Source organism: Acartia tonsa, chromosome 3, assembly GCF_053477335.1.
Source record: "Acartia tonsa isolate MP-2025a chromosome 3, ASM5347733v1, whole genome shotgun sequence".
Taxonomy (NCBI): Eukaryota; Metazoa; Arthropoda; class Copepoda; order Calanoida; family Acartiidae; genus Acartia; species Acartia tonsa.
In genome coordinates, this window is record NC_137262.1 from 23,842,696 (window position 1) to 23,861,237 (window position 18,542).

An 18,542-nucleotide genomic window follows, 5' to 3' on the forward strand; every position below is an offset into this window, starting at 1 on the left:
TCTTGGCATCTCGGTGCTAAAAAAAACTGGTTTTAATCTTATAATTGTACATTTTCATTTCTGCGGAAAGCTGTCTATAATACAATGCAATAAATAACTATTCTTCAATCGCCGAGTAAAATGTAATGGTCATTACCTGCTTAATTCCAAAAATCTACCATTTTAAAATGATTACAATCTGTAGTATTATAAAAACACTATAGGTAGATAATAAAAAGGTTGTGCAAAAATTTAATGTCGGGTAATTAGTGTTTAATGTTTGTGTGAGATTAAGAATGCAAAAATACTGGAAAACGCTGATAAAAGGTATACTTTTGTCAGGGTTAATTAACTTGGAAGGTCATTTATTATCAGCGCAGCTTCTCTATGGTTATGTCATGTCCGACTGGAAACCAGAGCTTGTAAATGTGAGAAAAGATCTTTTAATTTGTATGTACGCAACCCTATAATAATTATACTATCTTATAATGCTTGCATATCTGTAAGTGAGCCATTTTAGATTTACTTCGAATATTTTGTTGTAATCTAAATACAAAGTAGCTTGATGTCTATCCGTCCGTCCGTCTGTCTGTCCGCCCGTCTGTCCTTAAGATCTTGGTAACCGCTGAATCGATCGGATTCTACTCTTCAGGGTATATACCTATTGGTCCTGTAGTGGTTTTAAGCTATTTTCTTGGGGGGTGGAACACCCCTAACCCCTTAAAAAAAACAAAAAAATCCCCCCCCATTTTTTTTTTAAATTTTGAATTTGATACTGGGGCAGATCCAATTTTTTTCCCCGAAAATTTTGAAATTGATACAGGGGCAGCTGCAATTTTTTTTTCCCGAAAATTTTGAAATTGATACTGGGGCAGCTAAATTTTTTTTTTAATTACCTCTTAAAGGAAGCCTGCAAGAAATACCACGCTTTAACTGCTGAAAGACTGCCACAAGTAGACCCAATTCCCCATATTTGAAGCCTTCAGCTTCTATAACAAAAAAGTTCTAGGCATTTTAAAATGCCATTTAATGTACAATGAAAATTTTGAAAGAATTACAGTGCTAATGTTAGAAATTTTGAAATTAAACTACGTGGCCTAGAAACTAAATTATAAGCTTATTTTTGTCATAAATTTAGGCAACCAGTAACTAATTGTAATTTTACAATAAAAATACCCATTTTTATAGTCAAAATCATTAAAAAAAATTAAGTTTAACTTGCGTTGTACCGAATGTACTGTAGCCAATCAGAAGGCTGAATCAGCTAAGCAACCAATCACAGCTGAGTTTCCCCCTTTGTTTCCGCTATGATTTTTGTTTAAAAATGCAATTTAAATCGATTTTTTTTCATGGATTTTGACTATGAGATGTGGTGTTTTTATTGTAAAAATGTAATCAGTTACCGGCAATGTAAGTTTCTGACAAAGGCAAAGTCATAATTTTGTGTCTAGGCGACGTAATTTAATATTGTTTTTTCTTTTATAAGCATTGGAAATCTTTGAAAATTTTCATTGTACATAAAATGCTATTTTGAAATGCCTAGAACTTTTTTGTTATTGAAGCTGAAGGCTTTAAATTTGGGGTATTGGGTCTACTTGTGGCAGTCTTTCAGCAGTTAAAGCCTGGTATTTCTTGCAGGCGTCCTTTAAGGCAAAGCCCCTAGAGGCTAGGGGCGAAGCCGCTAGTATGTATAGATAGTACCGGCTGTTTTATTTGTTCACCTTCTGATAAATGGAATTTGCCATCCATGTTTGGTTAAACTAGAACTTTGATAAATCATGATTAAAATAAAATTGTCAAAATATCAGAAATCTTACACCCATAAATCAACCAAAATATACAAGGGATATAGAAATTCAAAGTAATATTTATGTCCCTAAAACGAATATCTTTTTATGTTGGAAATAAAATTATACAAAACGCTAGTCCCCAATATTAATCCTTCTTTTACATAAAGACAAAGGCAAAATAAACAAGCAGCATATATAATCGGTCATTGACTGCACATACAATACAAACGTTATACATTAGTTTCAGATATTGGATATCTGGTTCAATTCTATTTTATAAAGCAATGGAATGTTGGTCTATCTATATGTAGATCCGGTGAGATCTTGCAAAAGACTTTGTTAGGTTACACTATTTTCAGGGAAGCCTAGCTTTGAGTTGCATAGATTTGAACTAATCAACCAAAATCATCCGATTAAATACCTGAAAAATTCTAAACTAATTTACCCTTTGTTCTATAATCTTATTCTATTTTTATAAAGACTTTGTGACATAGTGAAAAATGGCCTTGTAAAAAAAGCGTGAAAACCTAAAATTGAACCGAATAAGGTATAATGACATGAAACCATACCTATATAAGTTATTTAATAATTTATGAGTTCTATGAGCATATAGGACATAGGTTCACCACTAAGTATTGCAAACAAAACTTGAGTGTTTTTTCATTTGTGAATAATAAAATAGAACAGCGAATTCTTATGAAATATTTCTATTTCTAGATAATGTGTCGATGAAGTATAAAAAACAAAATTCTATTATGTAGGTAGAATGATTAGCTATTAATCTATAATACAAAGTATAACGATGTCTGTTTGTTTGTAGCGAAGGACATAAATAAAATATTTTCGGTATATAGGCAAAGGGTTATGAGGTTCCTCTTGACCGGGACCAATCCTTTAAAACGATTCCTTTGAAGTAGAAATATAGTCTTAAAATATTTTCCTTTTATAGGGTTATGTATTATGATGATAAAAACTAGAAAAATGGCGCATTTTTTTTTTAATTTCGCGACATCATTTGAACACCAAATGATGTTTCTGTCCAAATTCTTTAGTTTCGTGATCATTTTCACTTTCTTTCCTATCTATATTTTCTCTCTGAAAGGAGAAATACTCGGCTTACCAAAATTATAATATTTTAAAAGCTGTAGTCTAAGATTAAAAAGAATTCACTAGAACAATAGAAGCTCAACTTCTTAATTTTCATATTAGAAATGCGGATTTTTGATTACTCAGATATCTTAAATTTTTTATGAAGATTTCCTTTATCAATGGTCATCTACTCTTCTACTTTGTTTTTATTAGGTATTTTTTTTATTATTTGAGCTATGAGTTTTGGTATGAGTCACGTTGTCATCCTTGTTTTCTTAGTTTCTTTCTCTGTTATTATCTCTTTTTTTCTTTCTTTCCCTCTTCCCAACCTTCCAACCCATTTCTTTGCTTTTTAAAGAAACCTAATTTTTGTCCATTAGTAAATAGAAATGTTACATACTAAATCAGGAATCCTTGGAGATAGGACAATGGAAGATAAATTGATGTACAACCCTAAAATTACTTGGTTAAAATGTTTAAACACTGCTATAATTTGAACTCACTAGTTAAAAATTAACTAAAGTACCCTATGATTTGAGTGACCGTCAAACAGACGTAATGACAATTAATACAGAAGTTGAGCAAATAAGTAAAGAACAAAGTGCACATTTTGAACCGATTTTCAACTCTTGGAAAATAACACTTTTAAAAGACCATAATTATTGATGACAATACTTTTAACTGTTTCAGTTTTCTTGATATCAAGCAGGAAGGAAGAGGGAAAACGTTGCTTCAATTAATTCCTTTCCCCAATAATTAGAGACTATCAAAGGCAGATTTTTACACATATGTCTTTAGAGTAGGTAAATTTATTACTTAATGTCCTATCCCTGCATCATGAATTTGAAGTATGATGACAACGTAATATTACATTAATATAAAAAGTTTGAAATGTCACATGTCGAAAAAAGTTCTTTTCTATGGAATGTCATAAGTTTCAGATTGACCAGGATAAGTGAAAACCAAAGAAACCAAAACTAAAATAAACTAAATAAAGAGTTTCAGCTCTGAGATTTGACATGACAGTTGCTTTAAATAGGTATAAAATGGAACTGTGAAGAAACGGCGGCGAAACCGCAGCTCCCACCGAAAACCGCCGTTTCCCGCCGAATTTTTTCTCACCAAATGCAAATATAAGGAACGACATAAAAGTGGAAGGCTGCTAATGCAGGAGAAGAGAAGTGTGGTTTTATTAGAAGTATGAGGGCGGTCAATATATTTGCACTTGACACTTGCGATTTTAATATTGGCATGTTTGATATATTTTAAGTGTCAAGTGAAAATATAAGGAAAATTTGTATGAAAAAAAATATTACCTCAGATGATTAAAAAATTATCGAATTTGACGAGAAAAGGCAAAAACAAAATTCGGCGGGAGCAACAGTTTCACCGCCGTTTCTTCACAGTTCCGTATTGTACCTCTAAAAAGCAGCTGCCATGTCAAATCTCAGAGCTGTAACTCTTTATTTAGTTGAGTTCTTTTGACTTTTCGTTTTGGTTTTAAAAAGTGTCACTTCCGCCCCCTCTCTTTATAAGTAGCACCAGTGCAGTGGCGTGCAAAGGGTTATGCAAGGGATGAGTATTTCTTACAGAAGATGAAATAAAAAGAAGTCTGCCCTTCCTAATACCAATTTAAAGCGAGTGTTGGCAACCCCCTTCCGCATCTACACGCTTACGAAGGACACTAAAAAGGGGCTTACAAATAATAAACATATAATACAAAAAAACTTTAATATATTAAAGTATTTTGAACAAGTAGCTTAAAAACTTAGCGTGTAACTGAGCAGCAATGCAAGTATTTTTTTAAGATTAAAGAACGCTTTCGGGTGTGTACTTGTTATAGAATTTTACCCATAGGCTAATGCAAAAATTGATAATGTGACCTAATAAAGCATCTTCAAGTATGTATAAAACATTCAATACATGATAAATGTATCATTATACATAAGCATTTTGCGATTTATATTTTCAACAGTTCAAGTACATTTTTGTAGCGCAGCCTTTCTACATCTTAGGTAAATCCATAGTTGTATACAAAAAGTACAAATGAAATTCTCAAAACGTGATAAAAACACACACCACCAATGACCACAATTTCTGTCTTGTCTTGGTAACTTTAGATAATATATTTTTAAACTAGCGGCTGCGCCCCTATCAAATAGGGGCTCTATATTCGAAAGGATATGGATTCAGAAGGACATAAGAATAACCTAAAACTATACCAAGACTTTTTATGAAAATGAAATAGCCTAAAACCATCTCAGGGCCTACACAAAGCTTCCCTCCATAGGAGAACCATATCAGTTCAGTGGTTAGCGAGCTCCTTCGCTACAGACAAAAAAGCTTAGTACTTAATATAATAGGATGATAGATATCTTTAGATGGTTTATAGTTGCCCTATAATATTGTCTGTTTTAACTTTCTTTATATTATTAATGCTGCTATGTAGTTTTCCAATCTTGAATTTCTTTGTTTCCCATTTTTGTTTTAGACAGGATTATACTACTCAGATATTTGGTTGCTATTTGTCTAATTAAGTTCTTTCTAGCTATGCTGCTATGTAGTTGTTCTATCTTGCATTGTATTGTGTGCCATGTTTATCCCAGGTTTAGACAGTTGTATACTATGCAAATGTTGAGTTGCTCTTTATTTATTGTTCTTTCTAGCTATGCGGCTCTGTAGTTGTTCTATCTTGCATTGTATTGTTGTACCATGTTTATCCCAGGTTTAGACAGTTGTATACTATGCAAATGTTGAGTTGCTCTTTATTTATTGTTCTTTCTAGCTATGCGGCTATGTAGTTGTTCTATCTTGCATTGTATTGTGCACCATGTTTATCACAGGTTTAGACAAGATTATATCATGCAAAGATTTGGTTGCTCCTTATACATTATTGTTCTTTCTAGCTATGCTGCTATGTAGTTGCCCCATCTTGCATTGTATTGTGTACCATGTTTATCCCAGGTTTAGACAGGATTATACAATACATATCTTGGATGCAACTCACAGTGTATACAAATTCAGCCTTTAAAGTGTAAAATCAGCTAAAAACAAAAAGACAGCAATATCTCCACTGGTGAATAAAATATTTAGCTTCAATGTTGACAAAGTCATGCTTTAGCTAGTAAAAACTCATAAAACTCTGGGACCAACCTATATATATATTTCATAAATCTGCTGTATTTTCAACCATATTAAAAGCCATACTGACTTATATATGCAGGATGATGTAACCTAGCCGGGAACAATGCATTCTTATTACATCCATTTCTCAAATATTTAGGTTACCAATCTTTTTACCTGGCGCTAACAATATAGGATATTTGGATATTTATTAGGTTTATTATTTATATTAGTATAAAAGTAACAGGACGTTTCTCTGTACATAAAGATCTGGATTACCCATAAATCGAAGAACATCAGATCCATACAATCCCTTCAGAGATCTTTAATGACAGACAACCAACATTTTAAACACAAGATAAATTTAAAACAAAATTTTTTCTTAATTTTTACTGGCTGTAGAGGATATTTAGAATTATGCAACATCAAATCAAACTTCTTACCAAAAAAATGTACAAAATTGAACACCATCAAAATTCAAATCTTCCAAGTCCCACTCAAATGTCAAAAATGGTGACGCTATCACATTTAAACCAAAGCAAAAATATTAAAATGGTTCTAATGCAAAATATTTCTGATTCTAAAGAAAGATTAAAAGTTATTTATTTCTTGAATTATTTGATTTGCATTAAAAGGGGGATGATTCTTTAACATATCACTTAGGTATAGGAAGGGTGATAATTCACTTAGATCTTCCTATAAACATGTTTTTCGTAGTTGGAATACCTATCAAAAATAATAGTTTTTAAAGCCAAGAATAAGAACTTTCAATAAGGGGGGGGGGGGGAAGTTTTGACACATTTGCGTTAACCTGGTACCTGGGCTTATCTTTGGACTGAGAGGATAGGTTATTAAAGATAAAATCATTCTTATATGACGAATTTTACGAATTTTTAAGATTTTTTGGATAGACCTCCAGGTTCCGGAGCTGCAGGCCTCCAGGTGGTCTCTGTACAGTTAAAAATGAAAAAAAAAGTTTTTTAAAGTTACAGGTCAACTTATAAAACAAAATATGCATTTTTTTAAATATTATTCACATACTTGAAAAAAAAGATGCATACCTATTTTGTTTTATAAGTTGATTCGTAACTTTTTTTCTCTTCATTTTTACCTGCACAGAGACCACCTGGAGGCCAGCAGCTCCGGAACCTGGAGGTCTATCCAAAAAATCTTAAAACTTCGGGAAATTCATTATATAAGAATGATTTTATCTTTAATAACCTATCCTCTCAGTCCAAAGATAAAGCCTAGGTACCAGGTTTACGCAAATGTGTCAAATTTCCCCTCCACCCTTAATTAGTCTTCTTAATATACCTCTTAGAAATCCATTATTGTATTTTAATCTTAGTTTCTAGATGTTTATATCATGATTACGAGAATTATAAAACAATTCTTCCTTGTCAAAATAAAAATCAACATTTAATTAAAACTAAGTTATTTATTTATGAAAATGTTTTGCATTTAATATCTTAATTTGTATAAATCTCCACCCTTTTCTTTTTAATAAGATATTGTTTGTTAGCTTTGCATCAGCTTTTGTCAGAGAACAAGAATTATAGAAAGCAAAGGTAGCAAAGAAAAAAGAAGATTGAAAGGAAGATTACGCCCTTCAACAGATCCTTTTAAGTATATTTTTATGAAGTGGGAGCATAATGTTATAAATTGTTAAAATACTTTCATTGATATGAAACCATTTCCAGTGTGGCTTTGAAACCGATCAATGTCCGCTGGTTTAGAACCGGTTCTAAACCATACTAAAAAACATGTATCGTATCGCATTGTATCCAGTTTTGTTCAAATAATTGAAAATTTTTATATTCGTGAAAAGCCCTTCATAATACGATGCGACAAATAACTATTTTTGGTATGTAATCATAATAGGGTTATGAAATTTTTGCATGCCATTTTGATTAGTTCTGGCGAGTCTTGTTGGGTCAAAGAGTAGCTATACCTCTAAAAAGATGATTTGATAATACATCTCTTTCTATCGGCCTAGCAAAGCTCAACCCACTCTTTTTCGGTTCAATCTTTAAATTTCCATTATTTAAAAAAAAAATTGTGATCACCTTAAGGAAAATACTCAATGAAATGTATTAAAAATACAAAAAAATTGTTTTGTGTATCGGACCGTGGTTTGAAAATAAGGCAACACAAAAATTTTGTTGAAAGAAACAAGAACAGATGTTGAGAGCAAATCTCACAAAAAATGACATTTTGGACAACGGCGTTGCTACAAAAACGTGAACAATTTTTATTTAGCATCTGGAACACAAACTTTTGAGGAAAAAATATTCATTATGCTTATTTTAGGCAAAGTTAAGTAAAGGTTAGAAGAACCCTTGGGGGGTAGTAACCAGTGGGTTTTTGGCCCGGAAGGGTCTAGACAATTTTTTTTAAAGGGAGGGGGGGGGATTAAAGTGGTGTGTTTAAGCAGGGAGGTGATGGATCAACGTCAGTAAAATTGTTTTCATTAAGTTTTTTTTTTAATTTTGTATTTTTACGTGATCATGTAAACATCTAAGTGGGCCCTAATCTAAACAAAGAGAAAGAAAGAAATTTTTAGCAAATCTTCAGTGCTTTCCTTTAGCAAAGCTTTTGCAGTATGCTTGTAATGTATGTCAGATAAAAAATAGTTTGTTACATTAAAAAAGATGGTTGCATAAAAAAGATTTAGGCAAAAATGCAGGAAAAAGGTATACCTAACCAACAAGCAAAATAAATCTAAAATTATATTTTGGGGCAAATGGAGAGGTCGTTAATTTTACGATGTGTTCCCCCCCAACGACAGCTAAAACCACGTATAGGTTTCGTGATTTTTCCCCCATAATTAATTTCGTTATTGGTATAAGCTAGCAAAAATGACTTTCTACCATATAATTTTCTGCAATATTTGGAAAATTATTGAAGGGGGAAGGATAGAGAAATAGCATAGAACCTCCCTTAAGAATTTATGAAACTATACTGAGAAGTAATATCCTTCCATACCAGCAAGATCTGTAGATTCAAACATAACATAACTTACTAAATACTTTTTTTCTATTACAGAAGAATTTATTTCTTATCAAATGTTAGGTATAAAATATTCGTGTTATTTAGACATTTTACCACTTAATTAGGTAGAGAATAACTTCAATAGCCACAAAGAAATTGGAGATTTTCTTATCTTTCATCGACAATTAAATATAAGTAAAAATAATCTGTCTAATTACAAAAGAAATACAACTGATTTTTAAATCGCCACACTGCTTTCTAATTTGATAGCCATGTTTTATTGGCATAGTGCCTGACCATTTGTCAATACAATAAATTGGATGATTAATCTGATCTTTTGGGCACTCTTCGAATCAATCATTTTAACCCGTTGCACTTTCAACAAAATCAGGACTTCTCTACAATTCATTCGGTCTGTCAATAGTGATTTGTATTATTCTTGATTATGGCTAAGCGACACCTTATAATTTCTAGTGGTGTAAAATGTAAATGAGTGCGCTAAGCTACGTCAAAAAGACCAACCAATCGACCAAGTAATGTAGAGTAGCTTTGCTGAAAACAGTCAATTTTATTGGAATGTAAAAACCAAATCCTTTATAAAAAGACAACTTTTTGTAATCATTCCCAGTATGGAAAGATATAAAGGAATATTATCCCATAAAATAAAAAGTCACATACCAAAACAAATTCTTTAATCGGATTCTTTTCTTCGTTCAGTTAGGTTTAGGAATGGAATTATATATTTTAGGGAAGATAATTTATCATTCATAAAACTAAGATACCAATACTTTTTTCCTGCTATTTTTGCAAATATAGACCTTATAAACTGTATGTATTCCTACCTAAAAGATATCCTTGCCAGAAAATTTGAACAGTCAGTACATTAGCCTTCCTAATGTACAGTAAACCATTCGAAAACACAACTAATACTCTTTACTCAAAATATTGTAAAAGGCTGGAAAGATATTTTAAATTTATGCCTATCAGCTGACAATAAATAAAAGAATTTTAATTGGTTTCTTATGTAACCTTTAAACAAAACTAATCTCAAATATTCATTAGACCTTATTAGAGTTCTTAACAATTAGTTTAATAGTCGTGAAGAATAAACTATTCATGAAGCTACAGGCAATGCCACTACTTAACCAATACTATAAAGTAGCACAGTTTTTATTGTCTGAAGCTTAAGATCTCAATAGCAACAAAGAGGCTAGGGGCGAAGTAACTACTAAAGAAAGAAATATTAAAACAAAGATAGCTAAAATCGAAAAAAGAGAATAAAGCACAAAAAAGTAAAGAGTTTATAATATTTTGCAGACTTTTTTATATTGAATACCTACTTCACATAACTCAGATTTACTGCAAACATGCAGGCATTTAGGGTTAGTAGTTTAATGGCAATTAAAATGATATGCAACCTATCCATTAAAAGACAAAATGTAGGATGTAGTGCCTTGGTCGAAAAAAACAGGTTCACATACATTAAAAAACTGCTGTGAATTGTTTGCAAAATTTGGCCTTATTTTATAACACATGCAAACAAGAATAATTTCTTGACTGCATTCTTAGTACATGTATGCGTTTTTCCACTTTGCAAATGTAACAGGATGTCTGTCTGTGTATACATAAGGATCTCGCTAACCGCTGAACCGATATGCTCTTATATCAAGCGAACCGATAGTTTTATATTAAAGAGCAACAAAATACAAATACAATTTCTACAATATAATATTAATAAAAGCAAATATAATAAGTGCAAAAACCTGAAGAAAAGCAACCAGAATATAAATTGAAAATGCCACAGTTGGTCAATGTGTTTTTTTCCTCTTCTAAAATATTATAGAAAAGTTAAACAAGGACGTCTAAAGTGGAGAGCGAAATAACAATATGTTGAATTTAATCTAGAAAAGGGACTTCTACTTGGCACTAGATTCTTCAAAGTATCACTCACATTCGATTCACGATAGCAATTATGAAAAGAATAGGGAGGTTTTACATGTGCGAAATTTAAAACACGCCTTATTAAAAGGTATGGAATTGACAAAAAAGAAGCAAACAAAATGAACAATTCAATATGTATAATTCTGATCATATACATTAGTACATTTAAGTTACAGGCTAGGCAAGCCAATCTTATAAAGTTAAATATGTTTGTACGATTAAATGTATGTCTAGCCTTTATTTCTTTGATTAGAATAATAAGGAAACTAACAGCACTTCTAGAGATGCTTTTCATCTTATACATCAAATTCTTAATCTTAATAGGTATGAAAGGGATGTCTTTGTACATATTTGTAGGAAATCTATCAATAATAATTATCCTAAATACTATAAAACTACCCTTTATTTAACCATGTGTATTTTGTAAATAAAATAATACATAATCTTTCTAACTTAATTATCTTAACTTATGGTTCTAATACAAAATGTGATATTAATTGAAAATGACACTTACGAAGACAACACCAAAAGAAATCTGGGGATTTCATTAATATTGATACAACCTAACAGTGTTCAAAATTTTCCCCCAATAATACCAAGCTACAAGATGGATTCACATGAATTATTTGTCTATGTAAATAAGATGTACTTGTTATTAATTCTCCCCCTCCTACTTGTAATAGAAAATATTGCTACCCTGAGGCAACAAAGATATTAGATTACAGGATACATAGAAAGGGAGGGGGGGGGGGGTCGGGTTTATGTTATTTTGGTTATTACAATATTGGTATGGATGCGAAGCCGCTGTATAAACTAAATATTGTAAATAGCAGCCAATGGTTATTTCAAGTTCAGTAGCCCATATTTAATGGCAATTTTTAATAAAAGCACCCTCAAGAAAACTACCTAACCATTTAATTGAATTTTATTTCTCGTCTTCAATTCCTGGCAAATGATAGGCATCGCTTATAAGATAAAAGTTTGTTTTATTCCTTTTATTAGGTATTAGTTAGTCAAAAAAAAGGAAGTGTTTTCCAACAAATTAGAGAAAAACATCAAGAGAAAGAGAAATAATACCAGCGGAAGAGGAGAATACAGGAAATATTTCTAGTAGGAGCTTCACATTTTGCATTCAGATAATATTATTATTTTCTGATGTCAAATGACTGATTTCGTCATACAAATATTACTTTTTAGCGGTTACAAAACTAATATTACTTCTCTAAACATTTTTTTGTTAAAATATATCTTAGGCATACCTAACAATTTTAGAAACATTAAATGAACATCTTGGCATAATATTGAGATCTATTCTATACTTAACAACTTATATATTGAATTCTTATAGAAAGGGGGGATACCAACCAATTTTATACAAACCTGTTACAAATCACAACTAATAATTTAGTGGTTTTTACTTATAGACTTATTTGATAACCGTGAAAGTTAAAAAACTGAAGAAAATATCTATGTGGAGGTCTATGGGTATATTGTCAAAAAAAGTTTTAAAAAACCTTGATTAATGTGTTAGTGATGAAAAAAATCTGCGTGCCCCACGCGTCAATTTGAATTTGTTTGACTTTTGAGTATGTTGTACTTTGTAGGGAGGTGTATGCATTAGCTTGACAATTAAAATAAACTTCTCTCATTGTCTGTAAAACACCCTCCTATAGCTCAACTCCCACTGATTTTTATTTAAAGGGGATTTTAAAATTTAGCCAAAGCCCTAGACACGCCACAGCTTGTTAATATTTAATCTGTATGTACTTTAAAATAAATTTTAAAAAATATTCATTCATAAACTAATCAGAAAATCTTCCAAAATAAAAATGAGGGAGGAAGGGTACATTGCATGGACTATAAATTATACTGGTATAACCAGCTATATCTTATTTGTTGGTTCTTTTATTAGCAACTTTTATTGAATTTTGATTTATTCGAATAGTTGTGTCCAAACATTTTAACCAATGGTTTTAATCTTTAAAGGGATAAATTGCTTATCATAATTTAAAAGAAATATTAACTTTTCATCCATTTGGTTATCCTTTAAGATCCCTGTAAATATTACAAGATAAAATTAAAACAAAGAAATTAATTTTAATAAAAATAATGAACTTATATAAATGATGTATAAAACAGTTATGAAATGATAAAAAGTGGATTAGTAACAAAATACACAATACAAACATGATTGACAAGTTCATCTATCTTGGGGACAGACAAGCAAACAAACAAGAATAAGAATTAATATTAATGGCGAAGTCATTCTTTTAGAGTACTTTATCATACAAAATTTGCAATAACAAGGATGATAACATTCATAAAAGCGAAGCACTGAAACGGTAGGACAAACGGACACTAACACTTGTATAGTGTCAGAACTGAATAATCAGAATATAAATGTATAAATGTCGAAGCAAATTTGTAAGTAAAATTGTTGAAAAACTGCTTGATACAGAATAATGTTTATGGACATACTTACATTTTTAGGACTTGATTATAGAGTTGTTTCTCTTATAATATTGTACTTTGTTGTCCCAGGAATCAGTATACCAAAAATCAGATCAATCGGATTATTAGATCACATAAAAATTTGTTGTTAAAAAAGTAAAAAAATCAACATGTTTAAAATGGACGTACGGACATTCTGGTATTATTATAGAGTTGCAACGCTTTTCTAAATCGTACCTAACTACTACAGGAATCACCATGCAAAATTTGAAATCAATAGGACAATTCTAACATGCCTAAATTAGCGAAAAAAGCTATCCGTTCCGGACGGACGGACCGACCCTAATTATAGAAAAGCTTCTTTTAAAAATAGGACATAAACCATTATTTAGACTTTTTCTGGATGCATAGACTTGATAGATTTAAAAGTATTAACTTTAGTACAAGGTGTATGTATATTGTATAGGTCACCTATATATTATTATTAAGGGTAAAATATCTTCAATTTAAATATCCCTGATTTTTTACTATATTCATAATTCGGGTATAGTCCTTTCCACGACATCCCTCCATAAGGAGCGATTCTTCGTATTTTTAAAATGGCTTTTTATAGGTTATTTTAGGTTAGGTTAGGTTAGGTTATATTGTGTTAGGTGATTGCCCCACAGGGGCTAGAAATAGGAGAAAAGCTAATGTGAAAAATACGAAGAATCGCTCCTTATGGAGGAATGTCGTGGAAAGGACTATACCCCATAATTCTAGTTTTTATTGTGAAAGGGAATTTATTCAGGAAAAAAGGTTTAAAGCCACACGAAGACGAAGACCCTAAAAAGCACAACTTAATCGGATTGGCGGTTAGTGGGATCTCATAATAAACGAAAGTAATGACAAACAAACTTACAGAAACGTTCTAAAGGATAAGATCGATAAATTGATGTACATCCCCAATGATTATTCACAAAATTACTCCTTTTCTAAATGTCCATTATAGTTTAAATATTTGGACACTCAACTTGATGAAATAAACGATCAAAATTCAATTAAAGTGCCCAAAGTTAGTGAGCCAACGAATAAGAAAACGTTATTTTAATACATTGGGGACTAGTTTAGTAAACAGTCTAATGTCCCCTCCCTCCCAGAATCGTTCTACTTTACATTATAGATTATGAAAAATAAGAATTTGAAAGTAACCATACTTTCTGAACCTGCCAAATATATAAGTTTTAAAAATATTTATGATGAATTTAAAATTTCCTAATGCATAAAACTCAGAAAAGAGGATATTAATTTTGCTAGAAAAAAACGCTGGGGTATCATATTAAGCTTCTCTCTAATATAATCCATTATATAAGAAGAAACAAGATACGATAATTAATTTCTCTTCTCAAGAAAGACAAAGAAACAGGAGGTACGTTATGTTAAACAAGGACAAATAGAATTTGTCAGTTGTGTTATATCAAGTCACAAAAATTGCATTATTATAAAGAGAAAAGAACATATCGTCGCAAACACTCAAAACTATAATAGCACTATCGAACCCCTTCCTTTATTTTAAAGTTTTAAAATGTTTGTAGCACCTGCTAGGGGCTCTTATTTACGAAGCCCTATCCCTAAGGGATACTATCCATGCGTTGTTCTTCTAGCCTTTACATAACCTTAAATTAGCATCAAGATACATTTTTTTTCTCTAGAAAACAATTACTCAAAAATTTTATTTACACAAGACGAAACTTTAGACTATTTAAATGAATGCAAGTAAAGGCTATTTTAAAATCTCAAATTAATAATTTCTTGAGAGAATCTAAGATTAATTGAACAAGTTTAGCGTGTTTAAAAGAAGAGAAATATTTTTTAACATGATAATAGTACTTGTTTTTATCATTATAATTCGATTACAAAACTTTATTACTTAATTTTAATCAAAAAAGAAAAACAATAAGAGGATCTGGTTCATATTTCATTTGAATTAAGTTAATAATATTATCTAGTAGTATATTGAAATTAAAACTTTACTCTGTTTTTATTAGAATATTTTACAGGAAGGTGAGATTAAAATGAAAGAAATACATTCTAGAAAGTCAATTAAAATCACCTTTTCACATACTAATATCTAACTCATCCATCCATTTTATCAACCTTACCTTTTAGCGTGCGCCAAAAATATTCCTTTAATTCTTAATGTATAATGTAAATAAATAAACTAAAAGGTTTAAATTTGGTTCCTTATTATAAAAAAAACAACAACATTAACAAGATAATAAAGGTTTGGCATCAAACAAAAAGAATTGAAATAAGTTACTTCCATTAAATACTTTGTTACAGTCTAAACGACACAGAATCTTACTTTATAAAACTCCATTTTTGCTGATAATGTTCTAGTTTTAAATCAAAATAAAAAACCTTACCGAAAAATGAATGATGACTCTCGGCGCCAGACAAAGACCTTGGAGTGGTGAGTGACAGCTTGCGGGTAAGGCTAGTGATACTTCGCATCCGGCCTATACCTGCAAAAAATTTTAAATGAGAAAAAAAAACATACCTATTCTTACTTTTATAGCTATACTATTTACATAATACGCATCTATTTGATCTAGTTATCCAATGTCATATTATGTCATCTAACTTTTCTTTCTCTTAACCCTTAACGGTCAAGGGGGGGGGGCGTTGAACGCCCCCCCATCCGGATTTTTCTATCTCATTTTCTGTGTGTGAAAGATAAAGAGCCCAAACTGCTTGACTTTTTAAGTGTGGGTATGAGACATAACTGAGAGTTGAAATTTTTTGAATATCTCCATCCTGGCGGGCACAGGATGCCAGCAAACCTGGCAGGGTCATCCAGGTAAAGAGCAAAAATATTTTTTTGACTTAAACAAAGCATTTTATCTTACCAAAATACTAAAATATCCTCTAGTAGTACATCCTCATATTAAATACAGGTGTTCAAGTCAATTTTAGGTTCCAGGTATGATCCTGCCGGTCCTGATCCTCCAGGTCTCCAGAAATCTTTAAAAGCTCCTGTGGCCGCAATTTTTGACTTAGAGACTTCAAATTTCAAACTTAAGCTTATCTTACATGTCTACATAATGTATTAAAATTTCATAAAGATCCGCCGCCGTTTTCCCGCCGGCCGCCGACTGCGGCGGCTGGCAGTTGCCAAGTACAGCTGCGGCCGCTGAAATTATATTTTGATATTTCAAATATAAAATTTACATAAAGATAAACATTTTCTGCAAAATTTTTATTCTAGCTTCAAAAATAAAAAAATTACAGCCGTTTGAAATTTATAAGTAAAAAAGAACCTAAAAACAAAGGTTGTTAAATAAAAGGGTGAAGGAAGCGAAAATTGACCTTGACTTACTTAAGGTCGGAAATTCATCATAACACAGTGGACATGCACAAAATTTTTTAGCCCTCTAGCTCTAATAGGAACTGATATAATAGGGGGGGCCCCCCCCCCCCCCCGACTGATTTTTTAGCCCTCTAGCTCTAATAGGAACTGATATAATAGGGGGGGGGGCCCCCCCCCCCCCCCGACTGATTAAGGTGCGGCAAGGGGCCCGACTGTAAGGGGTTAATGTACAGTGTTCTTTTTAAAAGCGAAGCTTTTCTAAAATTAGGTTCGGTCGTCCATCCGTCCGTGATAGATAGCTTTTTTTTTGTTAATTTAGGCATGTTAGAATTGTCCTATTGATTTCAAACTTTGCATGGTCATTTAAGTAGTAGTTTGGTACGATTTAGAAAGCGTAGCAACTCTATAATCATTACCAGAATGTCCGTACGTCCATTTTAAACATGTTGATTTTTCTACTTTTTTAACAACAAATTATATGATCTAATTATCCGTTTGATCTGATTTTTGGTAGTACATAGATTCCTGGGACAACAAAGTACAATATTATAAGCGAAGCAACTCTATAATCAAGTCCTAAAAATGTAAGTATGTCCATAAACATTATCCTGTATCAAGCAGTTTTTTACTCAATTTTGCTTCGACTCTTATACTTTTATATTCTGATTATTGAGTTCTGACACTGTACAAGTGTTAATGTCAGTTTGTCCTACAGTTTCAGTGCTTCGCTTTTATGGATGTTTTCATCCTTGTTTTCCAGGATTTACATATATTACGAATGTTATTGGTTTTGTTACCAGTTTTGTTGCCCGTGCCTTCGGCACCTCGGAGACAACAAAACTGGAATTAATCTTTTAGTTTTTATTTCGCGGAAAGTTATCTATAATACTACGTATGCTATATATAACTATTCAATTAATACACAATCCTCGCCATGAATAATGCCATTCTTGTATAAAGCGACAAATCTTTAAATCAATTTTAGTTGACCTGATTTATCAACTAATTAAAGCATACTTTAGTTTATTAGTGTGTAATAGACATTAATTATGATGAAGATGTAGATAAAAGATAAATTAACACTTGTTGATTTAATTACAAGGCAATTATGATATTCCTATATCAATAAGAAGTAGGTTAACTAAGGATAGTTGTAAAAGTGAATAAATATTTAATTTAATAGGTACTTCTTTTAAAATTAACAATTTCAATATAGCAAAATAATTCCGATGGGATAAAAAATTTAAAAAATCTGATTTTCTGCTTACGACCTTCAGACTTCAGACGATTTAAGCAATTTAAAGAGTAGCGAAGCTTCGTTTCGATTCACTTACCCATAGATTTCTCCTGTCTGTCGCCAAACGTCCCCGAGTTGAAACCTCCCGACAGCTCGGCCAACGACCCATTTAGGCTGAACCGAAATGTTTGACTTAGACGGCGGCGTAGCCGCGAAAATGACTTTCGGCGTGGCGGCGGTGCTAGATTGTTGCCGCTTTGGTCCAGGCTTATACCGCCGCGAGGCGATAGGGAGGACAGTTCGCCAACTTTGTCAATTTCTAGCTCAACGTCAGAAATGTTGGTGATATCGGCAGTCATTTTGAGTAACTTTAACCTGACTTTTTAAAGAATTAATAAGATATGAAAGCACTTTTTTAATGAAAGAACGCAGATAGATTAAATGTTTGTTAAAACTCTTACATCACTTAGTCATCATTATGATAAAAGTTCACTGAAAATATTTCAATAAAACTATAGAAGATCACTTAAAATTATCACTTTTTAAAATATTTTTCTCTCACTATTTCTCATTTACATTATCATTTATCATA

The 18,542-nt window shown here is 31.6% G+C and overlaps 1 protein-coding gene across 1 annotated transcript in view; it reads right to left on the reverse strand.

Moving 5' to 3' along the window:
* LOC145313690 (cyclin-dependent kinase 18-like) overlaps positions 1 to 18,493 on the reverse strand; it is a 198,660-nt gene extending 180,167 nt beyond the window's left edge. Inside the window, exons 1-2 of the mRNA XM_080153236.1 lie at positions 18,048 to 18,493; positions 15,770 to 15,868 (exon numbers count right to left, since the gene is read on the reverse strand). Coding sequence (XP_080009362.1) covers positions 15,770 to 15,868; positions 18,048 to 18,309 — 361 coding nt within the window. The 5' untranslated portion in view covers positions 18,310 to 18,493. The remainder of the gene's footprint in view (positions 1 to 15,769; positions 15,869 to 18,047) is intronic.
* Positions 18,494 to 18,542: the final 49 nt, after the last annotated feature.